The following is a 23,091-nucleotide window of genomic DNA, read 5'->3' as shown; positions in this document are numbered from 1 at the left end:
TAAAAGATGCACTGAATTATTTTTTTCACAAGGCTCAAACAGGAGATACAGAGAATGAAAGAGAATGAGAACCTCCCAATGTTGCACTCCCTCAAACGATTGTAACAGCAAAACCTGGTCCGGGCAGAGGATAAAAATTGGGAACCCCATCCAGATTTCCCCCACGGGTAGTAGGGGCCCAAGTACTTGGGTCTCCATCTGCTGCCTCCTAGGCTCATTAGGAGGAAGCTGAATTGAAAGCACCAAGGGGATGTGATCCCAGACATTCTGACATAGGTTATGAACATCTCAAGCAGCAATCATCAACCCTCCGCTGTCACAAGGAATGCCCCTTCATTGCAATTGAATAATTGAAATTTCCTGACCGTGTGGACAAAAAAGAAAGATGAGAAAAGAAGAATTATTTCTCATGTGAAACAAGTGAATAAGTGTGTGGGCTCTTTTTGTTCCTTTCTCAGACTCCTGTTGGGGAAGGCTGGAAAGGGCTGGGGGATGGGTGTGGGGTAGAGCTGGACGTGGAGCAGGGTGAAGAGCTGCTGAGGGATTTTATTTGCTACTTTCGGCTAGGGATATTTGCCCCTTCTGAGTTCAGCCTGGAGAGCTTTGTGTGCAGGGGAATGGAGTAAAAAAGGGATTAAAAGGCAGTATCAGAACCCCCTACTGTACCCCAATCTCCACGTTAGGGAGCCGGCAGTGTGACCTGCACCTGCCTCTGTTTCTCCTTTGTGTCCCCGGGACAGTAGGGTTGAGTTTGTCACTCAGCTGTGAGCATCTCCCAGCTCTCTTTCCTCACCCTTCTGCCTCCTCTTCCCACTCTTCCCAACCTTCCAATGGCTCCAGGATGACCGAAGCAGGCAGGTTTCAACAGAGGCTCTAGGACTGTGAGGCAGGCAAGAAACAACCTGGCTTAGCCATTGTTCCATAGCCTATGCTCCTGATACAAACTTAAAAAAAAAAAAGGCAAACACTTAATCCTTGCCCAGCCATGGTTTGTTTCCTATGCTTTATAAGGACGCTTTGACTTGTCGGGAGGGATTTAGTGTTTTCAGAAACGTTCGTGAGGCCACTGCAGATCAGCCTCTACAAAAAGATTAGAAAAAGGCCACAGCCACGGTTCCCCACCTGCTCCTGATTTCTCGGGCCGGGGGTCTCCACGCTGCCCCTAGAGGGCGCACCGCCTACACGTTCAGCTTGCAGGCTCCCAGGCTCCATAAAAGGGGAGGAGGCGGATCAGTTTCCTTCACTCATTGAGAAAGACGAGGATTGGAAGAAGAGGCGTATAAAGCCGCGCAGAGAGCGTGAAACAAAGCAGTCGGATCGGAATTGGACTTGGGAGGCGCGGTGTGGAGTCAGGCATCAAACTTGTTGGAGGGGAGCAAGACGCCTGCCTCCCTCGCTCTCCTCCTCGGCTGCACCGCGCTTCAGGGGATCCCACCGGGCTTGCAATTTATTTTTTTATACCTGCTTTTTTTTTTAACCTAGAAAGAAATATATATTTTTTTCTTCTTAAGAGAAAATTTTTATACAAGAGAAAATAAGGCAACATCAATGAAGGAGAGAAGAGCCAGCCAGAAATTGTCTAGTAAATCTATCATGGATCCTAATCAGAACGTGAAGTGCAAGATAGTAGTGGTGGGAGACAGCCAGTGTGGGAAAACCGCGCTGCTGCACGTCTTCGCCAAGGACTGCTTCCCCGAGGTGAGTGCGGCCGCCCCCCAAGCCCGGGACCCCCGCTCGCGAGGTGGGCTCGCCCTCGCCGGGCCCCCTCCGCCTGTTTTTCCGCTTGGTTGGAGAGTCGTCTTCCTCACTGCTGTACTACTTTCCCCTGCCTACACTGCCGGGAGAGGGAAAGTGCGCTGGAAGCAAGTAGGGTCCCATAGCAGGCGGGGTCTCTCGCCAAAGTTGTCGGTGTCTGCGAGCAGCGCCGGGGGCCGGGGGCTGCGGTGCGTGGGGGCGCGGGCCGGGGTCCGGGAAGCCGGCAGCCGCGCGCGCCTGGAGAGGACTGCCAGGCACCAGGTGCCTTAAAAAAAAAAAAAAGTGGGGAGGGATCGTCAGAGGGTGTTGAGTGAGTGCCACGCATCTGAAGGTAACCGCTTTGCCCTCTTTCTTTTCTTTCTATCCAGAATTATGTCCCCACGGTGTTTGAGAATTACACGGCCAGTTTTGAAATCGACACACAAAGGATAGAGTTGAGCCTGTGGGACACTTCGGGTAAGAGTCACTAGACCGCGTGGCGCTTGGGGCGGGCTCCTAGCTCCTCCGGGGCGGCACGGAGCTGGCGGTGGTGGGTCTGGGGACCACGCTCGCCGCAAGCCCGCTGCGTCTACCCATTAACTTTGCCCTGGTCAAGGGGTTCCCACGGTCTCTGCTTCTGGGGTTGAGGGCGGGGAACGACTTTGGGGAAAGCGGTTGGCGCTGGGGACTGGATGACTCGGTGCGCCCGCAGCGTGACCCTCCTGTGCGAGCCGCTGGTCACCGGGTGGCCTGGCGTGGTCTGCCCGCCGGGAGCCCAAGGCGGCCTGATGCCGAGCCTGTGCGTGCGTCTGGAGGAACCGCCCGGCTGGCGGCCGGCGCCCGTTGCAGGCGGCGGGCGGGTTGGCCAGGAGGCGGGGAGCGCAGTCGGGGTGGGAGGCGGGAGGACGGGGGAAAAAGCCTCTCCGCAGCGCGGTTGCGCGCGGATTCCGAGCTGAGGGGAGAGTGAGGCCAAGGCAGGCAGCCCCGGCGCGCACGACGCCTGCTGCCAGGAATCCTCTGGCCACGAGGACCGCCCGCGCCTGCCCCGACCTTCTTCTTGGGCCCGCCTTCCGATTGATCATGCTGTTACCTCCCTGACCAATCGAGGTCCGTCTGACCCCTATTGCATCACCCTCCGGCTGCTTGCGGGGCCGCGGGCGACAGCGTTCGCCTTTGACCTTCCCGTCCTGTTGAATTATTGGCGCCGCGGTGGGTTGTTTTCAAGGGTCTGCGGTTCAAGGCTGGGTTAGCGCCTCCCCATGTGCCCAGCCACCTGCTTGGTGCGGGACGGGGAAGGAGGATCAGGTGCCCTGTTGGTGAGGTGACTTTCAGCTCCCTACCCAGTTAAGGGTTTTGGGTGGGCCTGGTCAACGATGAGGGGCGTGGAATTTTAGCAAGGGTGCTGGGCTGCTGATGAGCGGAACCAAATCCAAGGTGAAACTAGCGAGGAAGAGCGAGCAAGTGGCAACTCGCAGGTGTTGCTGTCTGGAGGGAGGGGCCCGCGGTGGAGCCGCGCCTGGCGGCAGCTGGGAATGACCTCTTGAGATGTTTCCTGGAGCTTCCCTCAGTTTTGGTTTGACCCTGAGGCGCTGCTCTGAGGGCCGCGGGCGATTAGAGAACTGGAGGAAGGGACTAGAGTGACAGGGTCGCCCGAGGCAGCCCCCGCACAAAGGCGAGTGGAAAGTTTTGCACGAGCGCCCCTCCTGGTTGGTGCCAGATGCTCTGACTGCTGTACACAGAAGGGTAGATATTGTCTTCCCCAGAGGCCGTGTGTGTGTGTGTGTGTGTGTGTGTGTGTGTGTGTGTGTGTCTGTCTCTCTCTCTCTCTCTCTCTCTCTCTCTCTCTCTCTCTGTCTCTCCATCTGCACCAAGGGCAGCAGAACCAGGACCTCCCCGTGTTTTGTGTTGGGGATTTCACACACGAATGGGCAAGTGTACAGAAGGTACTGATAAGCAGAATTCTGGTGCTGTTTTATCGGTAATTCCTTCTAGAATTATTGCACAATCAGGTACTTATGTTGCTCTAATTCTCAGACATATCTTGGTGTTTGTGATGCCTAGCTGGTGTGGCACCAGTAGCTATTATTGGGATTCCTTCCCCCACCCACCAAGTTGGGGCCTAATGCATAATAAGAATTGTTCAAGAGTGGGGTGGGGCAGTGGGGCTCTGATCCAGTCGCTGATACAAAGCTGTGTTTTGATCTTAGCTCCTGGTTACCGGGGATTTATGTGTGCAAATCCCCTGCCTCCCTGGGTCTCATTTTCATCGTCTGTATAAAGAGGACACTGAGTTAGATAATACGCAGGATCTTTCCCAGCTATGCATTTCTTGGCTGTAGCACACCAGGCAGGCAAGTCTTTTTTGTTTCCCAGGATGTTGGCTGGCTCCAGTTCTGAGTCCCAGTGGGCCGGGCATCCTGGGCTGCTGTTTACACAGCCCGCAAAGCAAGCCAGGTTCTGGCAGAGCCAGGCTTCCTGGTGGCTTTAGGAAGGAGATTCCTGGAGGTGGGGAGGGGTCATGGGTGGCCTTACAGGAATGCATCCCCTGTCTCAAGCTTTGAGAGCCCCGGGACCACCAACAGAGATGTTAGCTGATGTGCCTAAAGGCCTAAATGGATTTCTTTTTTTCTTTTAGAAGAGAAAAAGGCACATTATTTTCCAAGGACTAGAATCTAAAACAAATACAATGTGCACGGTTTATACTCGGAGGCCATGAGAAGGCTCTGATAACGTTCGCCTCAGGCATTTTCAAATATTTAATCAAAGCTCTTTGGTTCATAATCTCTACACATATAACAGAATACCTTGCACACAATAGTCACCCAATAAAATATGGAGAATAAATGAATGAATAATGATATGCTCAGTTTCCAAGGAGATGAAATTCTTTGACATTGAACTACCTGTGGCCAAAGAATGGAAACTTTATAAGCACTGCTTTCCACTGAATTGGAAACAATCTTTTGAAGTCTATATTGAAATGCTCACAAGCCTAATACATGAAAGTTGGGAAAATGTGATGAAAACATATGATACTATAAATTACCTAATAATGAAATCATTCTTACAATTCAGATTAAAAACAAGATTTATTTTATTGGAATGGCATATTTACACAGAAGGAGACACAGAGAGAAAGAACCTCCATCTGCTGGCTCACTCCCCAAATAACTGCACTGCCTGGAGCTAAGCTGATTTGAAGCTAGGAGCTTCTTCCAGGTCTCCCATGTGGGTGCTGGGACCTGAGGCTTTGGGCCATCCTGATGCTCTTCCAGCCACAAGCAGGGAGCTGGATGGGAAGTGGAGTAGCCAGGATTTGAACCTGCACTCATGGGATGCTAGCACTTGAAGGCAGAGAATTAGCCAATTAGTCATTGTACTAGCCTCTAAAATTTAAATTTTTATAAATCAAGAGAAAGGATAATGGAAGTATTTAGAATCTCATTATATCATTCATGAGGTGAAATATTAGTTAAGTAAGCACAGTCATCAAGCAGTACTTAAATTTAAGAAAAGTTCATTTCCACCAAAAGTGGTTTGTCATTCATGAATAAATACATCTAACAGGAAACTGCATCAGAAGCACATATTTTCAGCATTTTGCATTTTATCTCAAGTCTTTCATGTCAAATAATTGAACAAAATAATTTTTTGACAAATGTTTGACATTTTCTTTGCCCACTAAGATATTTGTTTAGTTCAGGTTGTGAAAATAATTGAATATGCCCATGCCTCTTGATCTATTTATTTTTCCAAGTGCTGCTGGTTTGAGGTTTGTAAAAATCTAAATGTCAAGTATTAGTTTTCTTTCTAAAATGTTCTGGGACAGATTTACATAAGAAAATTGAAGTGTGCCTGATCTCTGAACTGGAAAAAGAAGGCCTTTGAATGGTATTCCTGTCTACTTTGTAGATGGAAGCAGTTCTTCGCTTTTCTGACCTCTGGGCTTGGGCAGCTTCTCCCATGGTGTCTGCTCTGCTGAACCTCATCAGTCAGGTGGGAAGGAGTGTCAAGTAGGAAGAAGATAGATGGGGTCTCCACAGCTGTCAGACTGGGCGTTTATCTCCTGCCTCTCTACTTCCATCTGTCCGCATCTGTGCTAAGCAGACTCTCAAGCCTTAGAGCTGGGTGCTCAGAGGAAATGGGGTCCCTTCCCTTTGAACCATGCATGCATAGGAGGAAGCTCTTGTTTAGAGTAGCTCACTACACCGTGTGATGTGCCCGGTGTTGACCACTTCTGGCAATCACACGCCTGTTCACCTGCTTGCAGCGCATTTCCCAGGGCAGGTATGCTCACTGCCTACAGATCCTGTAGATCTCTGGTAAGGCCTATCCCCATCACTTCTACAACACAAGGTGCAGCAACTATGAATAGCACTTCTCCACTTGATTATGTTAACTTCCAAAAAGTTGAGAGAGAGAGAAAAGGCTTTTAGAATGTACCAGGGATCATCTGTGGATACAAGTTCATAATTTCTTCATTTTCTCAAGAAATGTTCCATTTAAATAGAAAAACAGCATTCTCATTAGCAGAACTGCTCCTCATGACTATCCAGTTCACTCAATGTGTTTCTGTAAAACAATGGATAATGGTTTCAACCTTTTACAGTGCTAAATGATACCATTGAAGTTCTAATATCTTATGCTTCAAAATCTGCCGCGTTTGCCAAGGATAGAAGCAATTTGTAGCATGAAGCTAAAATGCCTACTAATAGAAACGTAATCATCTGAAGATCAGCGTATCTTTTCCTTAGAGAGGTTACTATGGTGTAATTTTAGCACATGTGATTTAGGGAGTTATGATCATTCATGCCAGCTTTAACCAAGCCAAGGTAATGCACATGTTTAAGGCATATTATTAGCTTTACAATTTTCAATTCAGGTGCTAAAACTCCCCAGTACAACTAACTGTAATTGCCTCATGAACTGATTCTGAATCATGTCATGATCTAAGTTTGATATTGAAATTATCAATTCCTGTACTGCTTTTGGAACTACTATCAGAGAATCTAGTGTCCCCTTTTATTCTTACAGGGCCTAGGAGGAAAGAAGAATCTATATGGTTGTATTTTTGAGAATGGTCTGGTGACAAATGCTATAATGAAATCATTTCTAATCAGAGTTATAAATATTTCAGCAGTTTTGGGAATTAATACCAATCCAAAAAAGCAACTTAAAAAGAAATGAGTATCCCACTCCCCCCCACTGGCTGCCTTTTTAATACTTGACCTGTTAGGGTGAGGGGAAGGGTTTCTGTAAAGGGTGGTAAGATCGGTAATCACATTTTAAGGCAGTGCTACATGCATATGCTCTGCTGCCTGCTGCGGGGAGGGAAGCAGCAATGAGATGATGCACTCGGTAATGAACAGCTTCTGCCCTCAGGTACTCTTTCTCTCTCTCTCTCGGTCTAGTCAGAGTGAGTGTACAAAGGAAAGTTGTGAAGATGTAGAGGGACAGTCAAAGTGAAAATGCTTGAGCTTTTCCAGTCATACAAGAGATCAAAAGAGTGGGGGGTTTAAATGCCTGTGGACTTGAAGTTGAAGAGGGTTATTGGTGAGTTCTTCCCCTAGCATCCTTCTGAGAATACTAACGGGATGAGTGGAGGACGCAGACATCCTCTTCTCTCATAGGATGGTGAGTCTAGGGGTGCTGAAGCAGCAAGATCCAGTGTTTTTGAAGATCCCAAGGCTGGCCCGTGCTCCTGATTACTCATGACTTACTGGTCATTGAGTCCATCACCGTTCCTATACTTCCCTTCTCCAGGAGTAGACTCAGGTCTTCAATCTTCACATCATTCCCACTTGGAAACATGCTCCCCGGCTATCAGGGAGAGCTAGGTTCTGAAAGTTGAAGGTGTCCACTTCCATTCACTTTCTCAGGGAAAGGAAGGCAGAGCGAAAGAGTTTACAAAAGAGTCAATGGAGTCCCATCTGCCTGGGATAAGAATATCGAGGGTGAGACTGCAGAAAACCAGATACGTTTAACGTGATAATGATCCGGAGGAGCTGAGAGTTTCTAAGCCAGACTCAATTCTTAACTTGAGTTTTCACACTGGAATTCTGTCAGAGACATGGGTTAAGACAAAACAAACAGGAATGCATGACGAGTTCTGATAAACAACATGCAAAAGGGATATGGCTACCGGTCAACAATTTTCATTTAAATCATGGAATTCTCAAAAATAAAAAAAGCAGAAGGATTTACTCCCTTTCTTTTGTTGTCTTTATTTTTCTTTAGCTACATTTACTGCTGGTTTTCTTCCAATCTAGTTTCTTGCTAAGTTCCACATTTCAGTGAGGTGTCCAGATTGGTCATTCTGATACCACCTGAAATAACCAGATGTTCCCTCATTAATCCAGTTCTTTTGCATGTAAAGATGACGCTGAGGAGCAATAGTCCAGTTAGTGCGTGTGCCAAATGAATTAGTTGTGCCTCAGTCATTTTCTGGTGCCCTTGAAATGTGAACTCAGTGACTCCATTTTTGGCAACTTCCTCAGCGTTCCTTCTGGCAAACAGAAATGTTATTGATGAGGAATGTAAACTGCGTCAAAAGTTTGACCAGGTGCTGTGCACATTGATTTTGAAAAATGAGCCCAGTGACATGGCATGTGGGAAAGGAGATCTGCTTGGGACACCAGTGCAAGGCCTCTAACTCTGGAGTGTCCTATGAAACATAAAAGCTTCCATCTGCTGCTGAATGGCAGTGCAAATTTGGTTGTTATATATATATAAAAACTATCTCCACCGTTGCTCCTTGGGGCTCTATGACTTGCTATGATTCTGTTGTCAGTAAAATAGTGTCTTACACAGTTTTAAATATTTCAGAAATGTAAGTTTAAGGCTTTATTGAAACCCCTCAAATAGCAATTTTATTTCTACCTGTCTGACTCTATGCAACTACCTATTTGTATGGCACTCGGAAAATATGGAGTCTGTTTTCAGGGCAACAAGAAAATAGTAACAAACTTCAGTAAGATCTGGTCCTAATTCCTAGTCAGCTGAATTAGGAAAAGAAACAAACAAAACCGCCTTCCCAGGGGTTCTGGGAACTTTGTCACAGGCCTGGTATTTGTGGTGCAGACAAGTTGGAAGAAGAGTTAAACAGGATCTTGTAACAAGCCAGATACAGAAGTTCTGCCCAGACTTGATTCACATTCTTGAGATTGCTACCGATTTAAAGCTTTCCCTCTGATTAAACATGGCACAAGGAAGCACAGCCTTGTAATAATGGGGCATATCATGCAGTTGCCGTGTGAAGCAGAAATGTTCTTGGTAGCAGATACAAAAAATTACTAAAAGCATTTTTCTTAATCCCTGCCAAAAATACATAGTATTGCTCGCTGTTCTTAATAGGAATTCCTCAGGGGGAGTAAAAGGAGATTTTCAAAATAAAGTTCAAGTGAAAGAAGTTACATTTCTGAAATATTCAGCAAAAAGAGTTTTCAAGCCCCAGCCTCCAGAGGTTTACAGAGTTGAAGTGGTTTTGCATAAGGTTCCCTAAAGCCTTACTTTGGGCCATGGATCTCTTTCTATATACATTTAATTATGTACATATATGGTGCGTTCTAACTTTGTGAAAGTGTGACTTCAGCAAGCAGGTATGTGTCTGAAGAATTAGTTTCTGGGTGAGGCACTCTGTGACTATTCTTGGGCTGGAAATTTTGCTCTCACCCAGAATTAATGATGTTGGAGACAAAGATGGGTAGATTTGGAATTTCACAAGCCTTTTCAAGGTTTTTTGCTGATGTTTGCCAAACTTGAGCAACTCAGAAAACCCCCAGTGAACTTTCATTCTAACCTATACTTAAACAGAGCTCTTCAGCTATATCTGAGAGGGACACAGTGCACAAGTAACGTAGCCTTTGGTTCTGTCAGTAGCTTAAACAGGACCTTGGGACAGTACTGTGGACTGTAAGTTTCATGTAGTAAGAGAAATGCCATTTCTGAGAATTCCCATGTGCAAGAAGCCTACTCACACGCTGAGAAAGTTTTATCTGACACACAACGCTTGGTATCCAGATTGATGGTGCTTGAACTATAGCACATTCTTAGGAACTAAGTCTACTGTCTGTACATCAGTACTAGTTAAAGTTTACTACTTGCGTGCACAGTAGGTCATGTGTAGCTTTCTTTCTTGTGCCTGGTTCTACAGTAAGCATCCTAGAAGCTATTCATGTGTATTTAAAACAAATTTAAAATTATTATATATACACTGGGTGTTTAAAAACTTCTCTCTGGGGATTTAGGAAGCCGGAGAGGTATAGTTCCTGTTTGGGCTTTCGGCTCTTTTTGTGTGTGTGTGGTGCCCCTCTGTCTCCTTGCCTTGCTTCCTACTTCACGGAGGCATTCCTGAAATTCCTCTTTCTTTCCTCACTTGCTAGGTATCCAGCACATGGCTATTATTATGCTCTGATCACTCCAGTTTGCTTTCCTTGCTTTCTTTGTGCAATTGGCTGGGCTTTTTAGGGAAAATTCAGAGTGCTTAAATGCTGCAATGTTACACTTGACATTTTTATGGCATTATTTTCCCTGATTGTCCTGCTTTGTTGATGAAATGGAGGGTTTTTCCTGTTAGATCAATTCTAGGATTGTAAAATTCTAAATCTGTTGCTTTTTACCATAAAAAAAAACCAGAAAGTAGATTTTCTTTCTAAAGAATATTTAGCTTTAGCTTACCAAAAATTTACTGATTAAGTAGGATAATTTTTTATGGCAAATTAACACTTATTGTTGATCAGACAAATCATGCTTATAACTAAGGGCCTTATTAGTACCTTTAGACACGTGTTGATCTAAAAGGAGAGCTATTTATTGCCAAAATCAACGAGACTGCATCAAAGTGTTACTTCCATTTAGGTCTTGTTCTACCTTGACAAACATGGCGGTTTATTTTTCATGAACATTTACACCACACATGTCTTTGCATTGAAGCTGTTAAACCAAATAAAAACTAAAACAGAAAGAAACCTCCCTGAGAATCTGGCTTAAAGTGAGAAATCTGTCTCATTGTCAAATTAAGCCAGAGTGTGTCTACATTTTGCACTGTTTTTGATCCCCATTAAACCCAGAAGCCCGATCATTTGATTTTAAGGAGCAGGAGTGTCCAGCTGGTGACATGCTGAACACAAAGCCACATTCCCTTTGTGACCATGACGTGGGTGGAGGAGGGGAGAACAGACTGAAAGCCACTTATAGTCTGAATGTTGAAATCATTCCTCTGGATTTTCCTGGTAGTTCCAACTAAAGTGTACTGTCAGCACATGCTGTTTTTCTGATTTTTCAGTTACAGTAAGATGGTCTCCACCTTGGTCAGGTAGAGTGATTTTGAATGTGAGGTGAGCACTCAGGACTGTTCCAAACTGACAGACACCTGGTCCATAGTGAAGTACCTGTAGAGGTCGTTCTTTTGTAGTTCAGGCCTGCATGATGCTTTAAAATACCCACAGTGATGGGGTTGTCTTTTGCCACAACGGTGGTTTCCAGGAAGGGAGATTGCTGAAGCCTGGTTAGATGTCTGACCGTCTGGGTTAGGTCCTCTTACGTACATTTAGCGGCAGGGTAAGACCTTTTACATGTGCACAGTTTGCACTTCTACCATATGCTCTGGGATTTCCTAAGGGCCCAACTGTTTACAGAAGAGCTGTGTCAGTTAGACTTTGGACATATGACAGGGAGTGTTTGCAACTAAGCACCTGTGGATTTCACGTGAGTCCTAAGCCATCTGACTCATGCCCCTCAAAATAAGTAAAGGAGTCCCCTTTGGGAAGTCCTTAGATCTCTTTAAATGGCTGAGAAGACAGCCTCAGTTTTTCATGGCAGAGCCAACACCTGATATGTCGTTACTTCTGCTCTCCTAGGATCCTGAGTCTAGGTGTGGGCAGGAAGCCTGGATAATTCTGGCTGATGCTGTCTTTTCTTAGTCACACCTTCCTGATTCTGAGCTATCCCATGCTTCACTTCCTTGTTTAGCAGCCACACCTGACCTGACATTGTTACTCAGCGTCTCTAACAGTTAGTGGAAAGGCACTGTGTTGTCCCAGTTGTCAGAGTGAATGCAGGAGAGCCAGAACTCACTGTGAATACAAGTGACTAACCTACCTTGTGCATCACAAGAACAGGTTCTTAAAAAATCTTTGTTTTAATAGAAATATTAAGATGGTTTTATAAGCTTTTTATTAGTCTTTCCTCCCGATTTTGACTATCAAGGTTTTTACTTATCATAAAATAGCATGTCGTTTTTTTGTTTTTAACTGGAAATAAAAAGTAATAACAAATGAAATAAATTTTTTTAAAAGATTTATTTATTTTTGTTGCAAAGCTAGGCATACAGAGAGGAGGAGAGACAGAGAGAAAGATCTTCCATCCAGTGATTCACTCCCCAAGTGACTGCAAGGGCCAGAGCTAAGCCGATCGATCCAGAGCCAGGAGCCAGAAGCTTCTTCTGGATCTCCCACATGAGTGCAGGATCCCAAGACTTTGGGTCATCCTCAATTGCCTTCCCAGGCCACAAGCAGGGAGCTGGATGGAAAGCAGGACCTCCGGGGTTAGAACTGGTGCCCATATGGGATCTTGGCATGTTCAAGGCAAGGACTTTAGCCACTAGGCCACCACGCCAGGCCTGAAATAAAATTGTAAAAAGATTAATTGCTTAAGTTTTCTTTTTCTGCTCAAGTAAAATATACATGTGTATGTGCATTTTCCTAGTAAGGGGATTTTTCATGTGCTTGTGAAATGTCATTAAACTGGAAATGATGTCTTAAAGAAGAAGCAGTTGGCAAGCTGTGTTTGATTTTATAACTGTTGCCCTTGTAATTGAGTATGCTCTGAAATTCTTAAAGGAATAGAAGAAACTTCTAAATGACTAGAGGGTTTCTGTGGTTATATTAATTGGCTGGTGCTCTAAACCATCAGGATAACTCGGAGTTAGCTTAGGCTAAAGATCCCTGGATCATGCTTCAGTCTCACTCTAAAGGATGGAATTATATAAAAAGTAACAGATCCAATATGGCATTTGTCACAGCCTTGGTTGTAGCAGGAACAAAGTTCGCATATATTTGGAGCCCAAGTTTAAGTATGCAAGCAGAAAGGTCAATTTGTTATCCAAGCATGTAAATCAGAAGACAGGGTGACACTGATGTCCTTTACTGTAATTCTCTTGGCCTAATTGAACCTATCATCGTCTCCCTTTTCCCATTCACCCCTTTCCTACCATCACTTCTGATCTTGAGTTTTGGTGTCTTTCCAAAGAAGCAGCTCAATTTATGGTGCTTCTTACCAGTCAGCATTTTAACTCTAGTGGCAACGGAACCACCCTAACTATAACAAGCAAAGGTAATATTACTTCTACCTTACTAAATGCTCGGTACTGCCTGCATTTATTTGATCCCAGGCAGCTATAGCATTGACAGCTTCATTTTATGAGTGGAAAAAACAGAGCCGTGGAGACTTTAAGCTGCCTGCTTTAAGGTAGAGGGGATGGAGACAGAATTACACTCAAGGTCACATGGCAGGAAGCACTTGCTTAATTCACCTTCTGTCTTGTGACTTTAGACTTTGTATCATGCAGATTTCACCTTAAGATTCACTCCTTGGAGGTAGCATTGTGGCACAGTGTATACACCACTGCAGTGCCATTGCTGGCATGCTCTGTAGGTGCTGCTTCATATGCTGCCAGCTGCATTGCTAATCCATCTCCCTGTTACTAACTGGGAAAAGCAATGGAATATAGTTCCCTCCAGTGCTTGGGTCCCTGCCACCCCTTGGGATACCCAGAAGAAGATCTTGCTTCCTGGTTTGGGCCTGGCCCTATCTCAGCCATTGTGGTCATCTGGGGAATGAACCAGTTAATGGCAGATCTCTTTGTTTCTCCCTATCTGTAACTCTGACTTTCAAATACATAAACAAATCTTTAAAAAGAAAAAAAAAAAAGCTTCTGACCCTCATCTGCATTCACACAAGATGCACACGATGCTTCATATATTTCCTGGCAAAATGATGAATATCTTATAATCCAGCTTTTGTGTGTTTGTGTTCTTTTCCTAGAATTAGGGAAGAGGAAGGCTCATGGGTACATTACAGTCAAGGGACTTAGTTCAAAAGTGCAGATTTAATACATGCTGGATGAAGGGGATTTTGTTTGAAATTTGTCTCTTTGTTTCTTCCCAGGTTCTCCTTACTACGACAACGTGCGTCCCCTTTCTTACCCGGATTCAGATGCTGTGCTCATTTGTTTTGATATCAGTAGACCTGAGACTCTGGACAGTGTCCTAAAAAAGGCAAGTGCTGGGAGCTCAAGGATGCCAGTTAAAATCCCTGCCTTACATTTTGTAATAACACAGTGGGAAACACGCACTCACATCCAAAGAGCATTTCCATGACATTGTGGCCCCCCCTAGTTTCGACCAACAATCTGATTGAAATTTTACTTTCTTTTTTAAAGATTTATTTATTTTTGTTACAAAGTCAGATATACAGAGAGGAGGAGAGACAGAGAGGAAGATCTTCCGTCTGATTCACTCTCCAAGTGAGCAATGGCCGGTACTGCGTTGATCCAAAGCCGGGAACCAGGAGCCTCTTCCGGGTTTCCCACATGGGTGCAGGGTCCCAAAGCTTTGGGCCGTCCTCGACTGCTTTCCCAGGCCACAAGCAGGGAGCTGGATGGGAAGTGGAGCCGCTGGGATTAGAACCGGCGCCCATATGGGATCCTGGGGCGTTCAAGGCGAGGACTTTAGCCACTAGGCCACGCTGCCAGGCCCTGAAATTTTACTTTCTAAAATCCCCCTAAATAAATATGTTTTTACAAAGGACCTGTATGTCCTTTAGGAATAAATTGTATTTGATGGCTGATTTGATATCAACCTTATTTCCCTTTTTCCTCCTTTAATTCAATAGATTATGCCTTCATTTACAGATCATCCTCCCTTTATTCAACACATTACATTTTAGTTTACAGATTTATAGTTGATCTCCATTCAGATCTTAAAATGAATGTGATAGTAAGTGCTTCAGAAATATTTCTACTTCACTGCTGGTCGTATTGATGAAAAACAGAAATGGAAGAATAGGAATGGGTCTTTAGACATGAGACAATATGAGTTACAATCACATGCATGTCATATACCAAAAAATAGCAGCAGTTGTAAATGTATTATCAATCATCACAGGTACCTGATTTCTGGAGGCAAAGTCAAGATGGGCTTTATAGGTACAGAAGGAGCTTGGGAATGCTCTGGACAGAAGAATGCAGAGGCAGGTTAAGAGAAAAAGGACCAGTTGGAGGCGGATCACAAGTGCTAGAATGGCCAAATGGGAGGGAGGAACAGACTGGCTTCCTCAGCCCAGGTAGATGACAGATGAAGAAAGGTGTGTGTTAGTGCCTGTAACTGCGTTTACCAGCCGTTAGTTCCCTTATTGGCGTTGGCCTGAAAGTTGTGGGGTTTCAGAATCAGATCCCTGGGGGAGAACTGTTCTTCATGAACCATGACTTAGCCACAGGATGTGAAGAAGAGCGAGGCAGTATCCCTTGAGTGGTGACCCAGACAGCCCATTGAGAATTCCACAGGAGCTGAGACAGAAAAGCCCTCACATCATTGGCTGAGGTTTTAGGGGGAGGAGAGACAGCTTCATTTTTTGTGGAATTTGCAGTTTGTGTGTTTTATTAATTTACAGCTGTCTCTATTGATGGTGGTTTTGTGGCTTGGGTCATTAAGAAACCAGGGTTTGAACTATAAATATTTCCCCATCTTTAGTGAATACAACAGACATAACTCAATGAAATATGACTTTCTTAATGGATCAAAGGCTCCTTTTTACCTTTTAACTTTCAATCTTAGGTAGTATGTATCAGACACAAGTAAGACTAATGCTTGTCCAATTCAGGAAGGAATATACCTTTCCTGGCTTTAATGCTTATAAACAATTGTCAGACATGCAGGGAGCAGCCAAAGCTATTACACAGCTGAAGTGCCACATAAGAACATGTCTGGCTATGTCTGTAGATAAAAGAGGTTGCTTATTTGCTGAAATTTTCAATTGCTGTAGTATCAGGCTATGCATAATTTATGATGAAAAGCCTTTCTCCTGTTTTGTTTTGCTTTTGTCTTCTAAGACCAAATGAATGGTGACTTTGGGCTTAAAGATATTAATGAGTATGTTTTACATTGGTGTGAGGTTTAAGGCTCATGATAACCTCTGCTATGATTCATCTTGATTAACTGAGTGCTTTAAGTCCTTGAAAATGAAAGAGGTTAGAGTGACTTAAACCATTAAAGATTTCTTATTGTATTTCAAACTCATCCTCAGTTCTCACTCCAGAATTACTTAGCACAGGATGAGTGTATCTAAACAATTCTACTTAAGAAAAAGAAAGAGGGGAAACAGAGAAGGAGGGATTAATGATCCGCTTGACAAATTAGACTGTTAAAGGTGGTGTATTACTCCCTTTAGAGTACTTTGTACTAGAGTTCATGGCCCAAAGGACACCGGTAGCTCTGGAGGTGTCTCCCTTCATAGTCTTTTCAATTGCTCTTGCTGCGTGTTCTTCTTCCCTAGTGTTTGTACTTATAGTTAGAATTTCATCACCTCTGCTACCCTGTGAGCTCCTTTCCAGAAGACAAACCGTGTCTTAATCATCTTTGTCATCACTGAGAATACTTAGTAGAACATTTAATACATATTTGTGCGTGTGGATGAGAAGGATCAGGTGTGGCTCCCCATCTCAGCACCTCTGGTCCCTGCTCCCTAGGAGCCAGAGTGTTCCTGGGAAAATTCTAACCCCAGATTCCCATCCACTCCCATCCTGTAGTTAGAGCTCCAGCCTCTCTCCACTCCCATCCTGTAGCTAGAGCTCCAACTGGAGGAAATGAAACCATGGAAAAGTGATCTGCTCACTTTGAAGGAGGATACTTGGAATTCCCTGGCAGACTTTTCCAGAGATCCTTGTAATGCTTTGTAGGTCTTGAAACATCTAGTCCAGTGGAACTAAACTGGAATATTTAGTAGATTATGTAATGTAAAGTCTAATGCAGAAGCATGGGAGCTACTGTACCAGACGCTGTCCTGGTAACAGAGTGATCTTTGCAAATGTGGTCTGAGTTAACCCAGCTGCCTCCACTAGAAGGCAAGACATTCTGTTGTGTTATCTTTATTTAACATGTCCGAATAGAGCCCCTAGTATATTGTGCTATGCTTCAATTTGTTCCTATCAATTTTTTTGACAATTGTTTATTTGAAAGGCAGAAAAAGACAGAGATTATCTGGGATTTACTCCCCAAAAGATTGCAAAAGCCAGAGCTAAGCCAGGATGAAGCCAGGGGCCAGGAACTCCACTCTGAACTCCCTTGTGGGTGACAAGGTCCCACGTGGTTGGAACATCATCTGTTGCTTTCCCAGGTGCATTAGCAAGGGACTGGATCAGAAGTGGAGTAGTTGAGGCTCAAACCTGCACTCTAATATGCGATAGTATTGTTGCAAGCAGCAACTTAACCTGCTGTATTATTACATCAACCCAGCGTCAGTCTTTCCTGATAAAATTAGTTAACATTTATGTGTGTTAGCATTGGCTCTGCCTTCTTCTCAACCTTCCACTTGGGAAGTACTAGCTCAACATATTTGAGGACATAGTCACTACTTATGATATATAAATATTTGGAAAGCACTTTTACCTTACAGAGACCCGCAATAATTAAGAAATTGTTGAAGCTGTCTTCTGACATCACTCAACCAGTCTCTTGCATCAGAAACAGATGAATCACAAAGAGGAAGAATCAATAATACACATGAACATTCTTCGATAGATCCACTTGGAAAAAGTAGTCAAACTTTAGTCAGGAGCTAAATGCGAAGTTAACCTCACCATTTCAAGTGACACTTTCATTTAAATGCCTGCTTGCCTACAAGTAGAGAAAGTATTTTTTTCATTATGTGAATATCAGTGTTTTGTTAATTTTTTCTGTTTTTCTTTTTTCCTCTTAGTGGAAGGGTGAAATTCAGGAGTTTTGTCCGAATACGAAAATGCTCTTGGTCGGCTGCAAATCTGATCTTCGGACAGACGTTAGCACACTAGTAGAGCTCTCAAACCACAGGCAGACTCCGGTGTCATACGACCAGGTATGTAAGTTGTCAGTGTTTGGAAGTAGAGTTTTAAAAAGTGAAAGGAAGGGGTGAAGTGTCACTCATAAGAAATGAAATTGGAATTGGGCGGTTTTCTAGAGGCTTAGGTGGGATTCAGTGGTGAAGCATGGATGCTTGTGTCAGGCAATGGTGTAGCGTATTTGCATGCATAGCCTGGTGAGTATGTGCCACCAAATATGTCCCTGAAGCTCCCACTGGGGCAAAAGATAAACAGGTGGGGAGAGAAAGTGGTCAAAATCAGTATAACACCCTTTAAGAGAGGTGCTCTTGCTTCATATTCAGCAGCACAATAAAATAATGAAAATGGCTGCTGCCAGCAGGGCCAAACTCTAGAAACCATCTTTTAGAGACTCCTCATTTCTCCTGACTTTTCCCACGAGTATTGATAAAGGAATACCAGTTTCAAATGTTCATTCTCTCAAAACCTACAATCATATTCTAAAAAGAGATCCAGTTCAAATAATGAGAATTTCATATTTTTCATTTAGAATACTATAGTCTTTTCTATCTAGCATTTCTAATTAGTGACACTTTGGCAATATAAACTTCTTCGCTTGCTGCACCCACACTTACTATTTTGTGTTCTGGCAGTAATGTTCTCCACGAAATAATGGAAGCCATGATAGTATTGTTTTCCTCAAATTATTTTGGCCATGAGACTCAGCAAGATACATTTCAAACTGGATTCTAAATTCCACTTATATGTCCTCATTTTTGTGCAACCTGTAAACTAGCCTTGAATGTCATTTGTTTTGAAGAAAAGAGAAAGTGAGCACTCCATTGTGAAAGTAGATTCTCGAGGTCAAGTTACCCTTACCAGTGTGTGTTGCATTTAGTGTTTGTATGCGTGATCATCTGCTGACTTAATCCAGTATCTGGGCATTCCCTGCTTTCCTGTGACCCTGGGAGAACTAAGTAACCAGTTACTCTTAGCTACACTTAATAGTGAAGACAAATCGCCCTCTCAGCTCCTCACCTCCTCCATTGGTGACTTCGTGTGGAGTAGCTGATGACCATGGCCCTCACTTAGTAGGACAGTGGCGTTAGATCAGTATCCATGGGGAACTGAGGCAGTGCTGGGTCATCATTGATATTTTAGGGATGAGTCTTGATTGCAAGTATTTCTGAAGTAATAGGAAAGTTCATATTGAAAAAAAGTTATAAAAACTAATTCCCTTTCTTTTACTCTCAGGGAGCAAACATGGCCAAGCAGATTGGAGCAGCTACTTACATTGAATGTTCAGCCTTACAATCAGAAAACAGCGTTAGAGACATTTTTCATGTTGCAACGTTGGCATGTGTCAATAAGACAAATAAAAACGTTAAGCGGAACAAATCACAGAGGGCCACAAAGCGGATTTCACACATGCCTAGCAGACCAGAACTTTCTGCAGTTGCTACGGACTTACGAAAGGACAAAGCGAAGAGCTGCACTGTGATGTGAACCTTGGCGTTAGCTTTCATGAGGACAAGGGGATCTAGTGTAAAAAGCAACAACAGCAAAACAAAACAAAAAAAAAAACAAAGGTGAAGTCTGAATGAAGTGCACAGCCAAAGTCACGCCCAGAGGCTTAGAGGCTTTTGCAAGGAGACTCATCTTTTTGGAAACCTGTCCTTAAGTTCGGCATGTAGACTGAGTGGTGCGAAGCGAAAACCTTGAAAAGTTTCAAAGTGGGACTTGAAATCTATGCCAAAAAAATGCGATACAAATGGGCTAGAGGTGGATGAGAAGGAAGGCGAGTACCTCCAAGAAGAAAGATCACACTTTGAATGGTGCTGGCGTGTTTTCTTTTTGTTATTGTTACAATCTCTTCATGGATCTCTCCTTTGATTTAATTTTTTAAGTGTTTTAATCTCCTTTACAAAAAAAGTATATATTAATATACCATCCTCACTGGGGAACTGGCACTGTGACCTTAGCATTTAGTTTTCTTGAGGATGTGATCTAATTTCCTCCTAGCTCATCATTAAAATGGAAATTGTATCAGGACCCATGGGATATCCAGAGGAAAACTTTATGAGGCGTCGAAGTTTTGCCTTTCTGAAGATAGCTGAGCAAGACGGTTTGGAAGGAAGGCTTTTGCTGTCTTGCAAGCTATGTAGACCAGCATTACAAAGATGCATAGATCAAATAGAAAAAAAAGTGTTGATTTCTATTCAGTCTGATGGTTTTGTTCATCATCGTGATCGTCATTTAAAAAGTGGTAAATTGCTCAATGTAATATTTTTGTGAGCTGTTTAGAAAAGAAAGTGTGTGTGGTTTTTGTTTCTGTTTTTCTTTGCCATCGTTGATAAAACGTGAAGTCCAATAAAAGGTGTCTTGGTTTGATGTGATAGAGTGATTCAAGGGCATAAAAATGTACTACTTTCACCAGAAGAAGTAATGAAGGAAGGAAGAGTAGCAGAAAGCACAGTTTGTGAGTAAAGCTGTCTGGAATTAAGTTACCAAAAATGCAAAGCAAAAAGACTATTATTTGGGAATAAACTCCCAAGGTTAGATGCATCTGATAATGTGTTGGTTTGTTTCGCTTTGTTTAAATGCATATCCGTAAAGAGAAGGACACACCTTCCCACACTTTAGAGAACCCCGAGTGGAAAATGACATAATGTCAGTCTCCACACAATCCTAGGGCATTTCTAGAGTGTAATTGCTAAACCTCAATTAACCCAGATTCAACCAAGGTCCATGTCCAACACTTGACTGTTGTTGTTGTTGCATAAAAGAACCACACTTAAATAGTTTACAGATATTTTTTGACCAGATCTTGTAGAGAAGAAACCAGATCCAACTTGTTTATTGTTGGCGCTTGTTCAAAACGAGCTTTCTTTCCAATGATAATGCTTCATTTTTGAAGTGTTGAAGCTGTGCTCCCATTACATTGTGGCAGGAGAAGAGATTAAGGTAATTACAATAGTCAGTTCTATGTCTTACAAGCACTTTGTTTTGTCTCTGCAAGAAAATACCATTCCAGTCATTTCCCATGGAATACAGACATTTTACCAACATAATATGCTTTGATTGACGCAGCATCTTGCTTTGGACAGTATTACAAAATAGCTGGCAAGTGCTTTCTGTATTTAAATAATGTAAAAAAAATAAGTTATAACTGTTATAATGCAGAACTTTTGTTGCATTTTTAAATTGTTGAAGTCACTTTGTATGTTTGTTTGGTCAATGTTTCTGCAGTATTTATTAAAACATACTTTTTTTTCCCCTTCAAATAAAAGAATAACCATGTCTTTGTCTAAATGTGATTTGTGTTGTATTATCTGCTTTCGGATGTAGCTGCTTAGCTTTTTTCTTTCACAGAGATGATAGAATGTGCCCTAACATTCCCTAACCTTCTAAGCAGGTGTTGGAATTTTTCCATTCTTGCAGTAGCAGTAGTTTCTTAGGGAAAGATGAGGTGACATACAGAAAGGTCTTGATAATGATTTCAGATTATAATAAGCAAGTGGAAAATCATTAGGTTAAATGAGTTCACCATATAAAGAAAAAGAGCTATGATTCTTAGGATTAACTTGTAGAGAAGGTGAAAATTTCTTGGAGACTTTAGACAGTATGAAGTGGTCTCAGGTCACTGGTTTAAACCCAATGTCAGTCTAGTTTTCTGGCCTATCCTGTGGAGTCCAAAACCTAGTTCCCTAATGAGACATGTTCTTGTTCATGGAAGCTATTAGAATAGGAGATGCAGAATTCTGCAGTTGCTACAATTAGGGATGTCAATGGGGGCAGTGAGAAACACAAAAATGGCATCATTTATGCTCATACTATCTTTGCATACCATAGGGCAATAATACCATGCTACAAGCTTCTTCATAAAAAGGCATAATGTAAGCACATAATAGCGTAAGACAATGGGCTAGGCTCAAATGGGTTTGATGTCCCTACAAATACAGTTGATTTTCAACCTTTTGTTAACAATTCATACATAATTAGTTTCTTATAAATGTCTAGAGACACTGCACATAGGAGTTATTTCTACGCAGCTAAGCCATATATAAAAACTGAACCCCTGTGGTTTTTTACAAATGGCTTTAGAAATCCTTAAGGTACAGCTGTTTGCTTGGAAACAAGCAAGCCAGAAAGTGTAGCATGACTGAACAAATTAAAGAACATTGATGTGATGGAATAGCCTGATTAAAAAACTTTGGAAACACAGGAATTTACCAAAAACGTTTGAAATCGACCCTTTTTTCCACCACATTTTTATTGTCATCAGATGATGGTAAAGGAAATTAAGCTCGCCGTAAGTGCTCTGTGTTGAGGAACTTTTAGCATGTTTGCCAGCAGTGCGGGGGACTCATTTCTCAGAAATCAAGACACACAAATACAACAAGAAACTGAAGTTCAGCTGATCTTATCAGCATTGTTGTACAGTAATGATTCCCTCTTGTCAATGTTTTCTTTTGTTTTCCTCTAAGCCTTAGTTTGCTTAAGCACAAAGAAGACAGTGTCCTCGGCCTCGGGCAGGTATGCCTTCTCCTCTCCGACTTCTTGCCTTAGAAAAACATTTCTTCCTAGCATTCCGAGAACATTCCTTTCCCCTGATTAATGGTCATGATCTATGCCTCTTTAAATACTAAAAGATGGTTTTGAAATTCTGAGCAAGAATTTAATTGTGTCTCTAGCCCCTATTAATCTTTTCCAGGAATAAATGCTTGCACGATCCCAGTGCTACAGAGAATTTGACTTAAGACTGAGAAATAATCCTTGGAATTATTTTTATTAGAAGGAATGTTTAAAATGACCTCATCTGCTAAAGCTCCTGCAACTCTCAGGGTTGCTTTTCCTGTCTTTGATGCATCATTTTTACATTAGCATTGAGTTTCAAAGATTGCAATTGGTATTTTGATGGTTTATCCATTCACCAAACACTTGTTCCATGCCTTTTGTATGCTTGTCCCTTTTTTAGATTTGGAACACCACCACGAAAAAAAACCTCACCTGGGAGTTGGAGAATTTAGGATCTGGTAGGAAAAGACAGTAATAAACAAACCCCAATGCATCAGGTCTGGTTGTGATCTCCATTAACATCAGCTAAGTTAGACATGCCTGATTTGCAGTAAATATTCCAAAATGTAAACTCTAATGCCAAAGCCACATTTATGCTGGTGTGATGTACTGATGCAAGACACTGCAGTGTATCCTGATGGCTAGGATCCATGCTGGTGACTGGAAAAGCAGCATGAATGATGGCGTCAATTAGCTTCTTCTTCCTGTTT

The 23,091-nt window shown here is 43.0% G+C and overlaps 1 protein-coding gene across 1 annotated transcript; it reads left to right on the top strand.

Annotated features, from left to right (window-relative positions):
- Nucleotides 1–1,267: 1,267 nt before the first annotated feature.
- On the top strand, nucleotides 1,268–21,187 carry RND3 (Rho family GTPase 3). Its single transcript, XM_040971556.1, has 5 exons — nucleotides 1,268–1,698; nucleotides 2,124–2,211; nucleotides 13,900–14,009; nucleotides 17,707–17,841; nucleotides 19,058–21,187. Exons 1-5 carry the CDS (start codon nucleotides 1,549–1,551, stop codon nucleotides 19,307–19,309), a joined length of 735 nt encoding a protein of 244 aa, XP_040827490.1. The 5' UTR covers nucleotides 1,268–1,548; the 3' UTR covers nucleotides 19,310–21,187.
- The last annotated feature ends 1,904 nt before the right edge of the window (nucleotides 21,188–23,091 follow it).

This window comes from Ochotona curzoniae, unplaced genomic scaffold (assembly GCF_017591425.1).
Source record: "Ochotona curzoniae isolate NIBS_2020 unplaced genomic scaffold, NIBS_Ocur_1.0 contig_2210, whole genome shotgun sequence".
Taxonomy (NCBI): Eukaryota; Metazoa; Chordata; class Mammalia; order Lagomorpha; family Ochotonidae; genus Ochotona; species Ochotona curzoniae.
The sequence above is the reverse complement of the archived record's forward strand: the minus strand, read 5'-3'. Positions and strand labels throughout refer to the sequence as shown.

Excerpts from the sequence above, each read along its gene's own strand:
- RND3 (XM_040971556.1), top strand. The coding sequence starts at position 1,549 with ATGAAGGAGAGAAGAGCCAGCCAGAAATTGTCTAGTAAATCTATCATG. Across the intron at positions 14,010-17,706 it reads TGGACAGTGTCCTAAAAAAG|TGGAAGGGTGAAATTCAGGA; the intron begins GCAAGTGCTGGG and ends TTTTCCTCTTAG. Across the intron at positions 17,842-19,057 it reads CTCCGGTGTCATACGACCAG|GGAGCAAACATGGCCAAGCA; the intron begins GTATGTAAGTTG and ends TTTTACTCTCAG.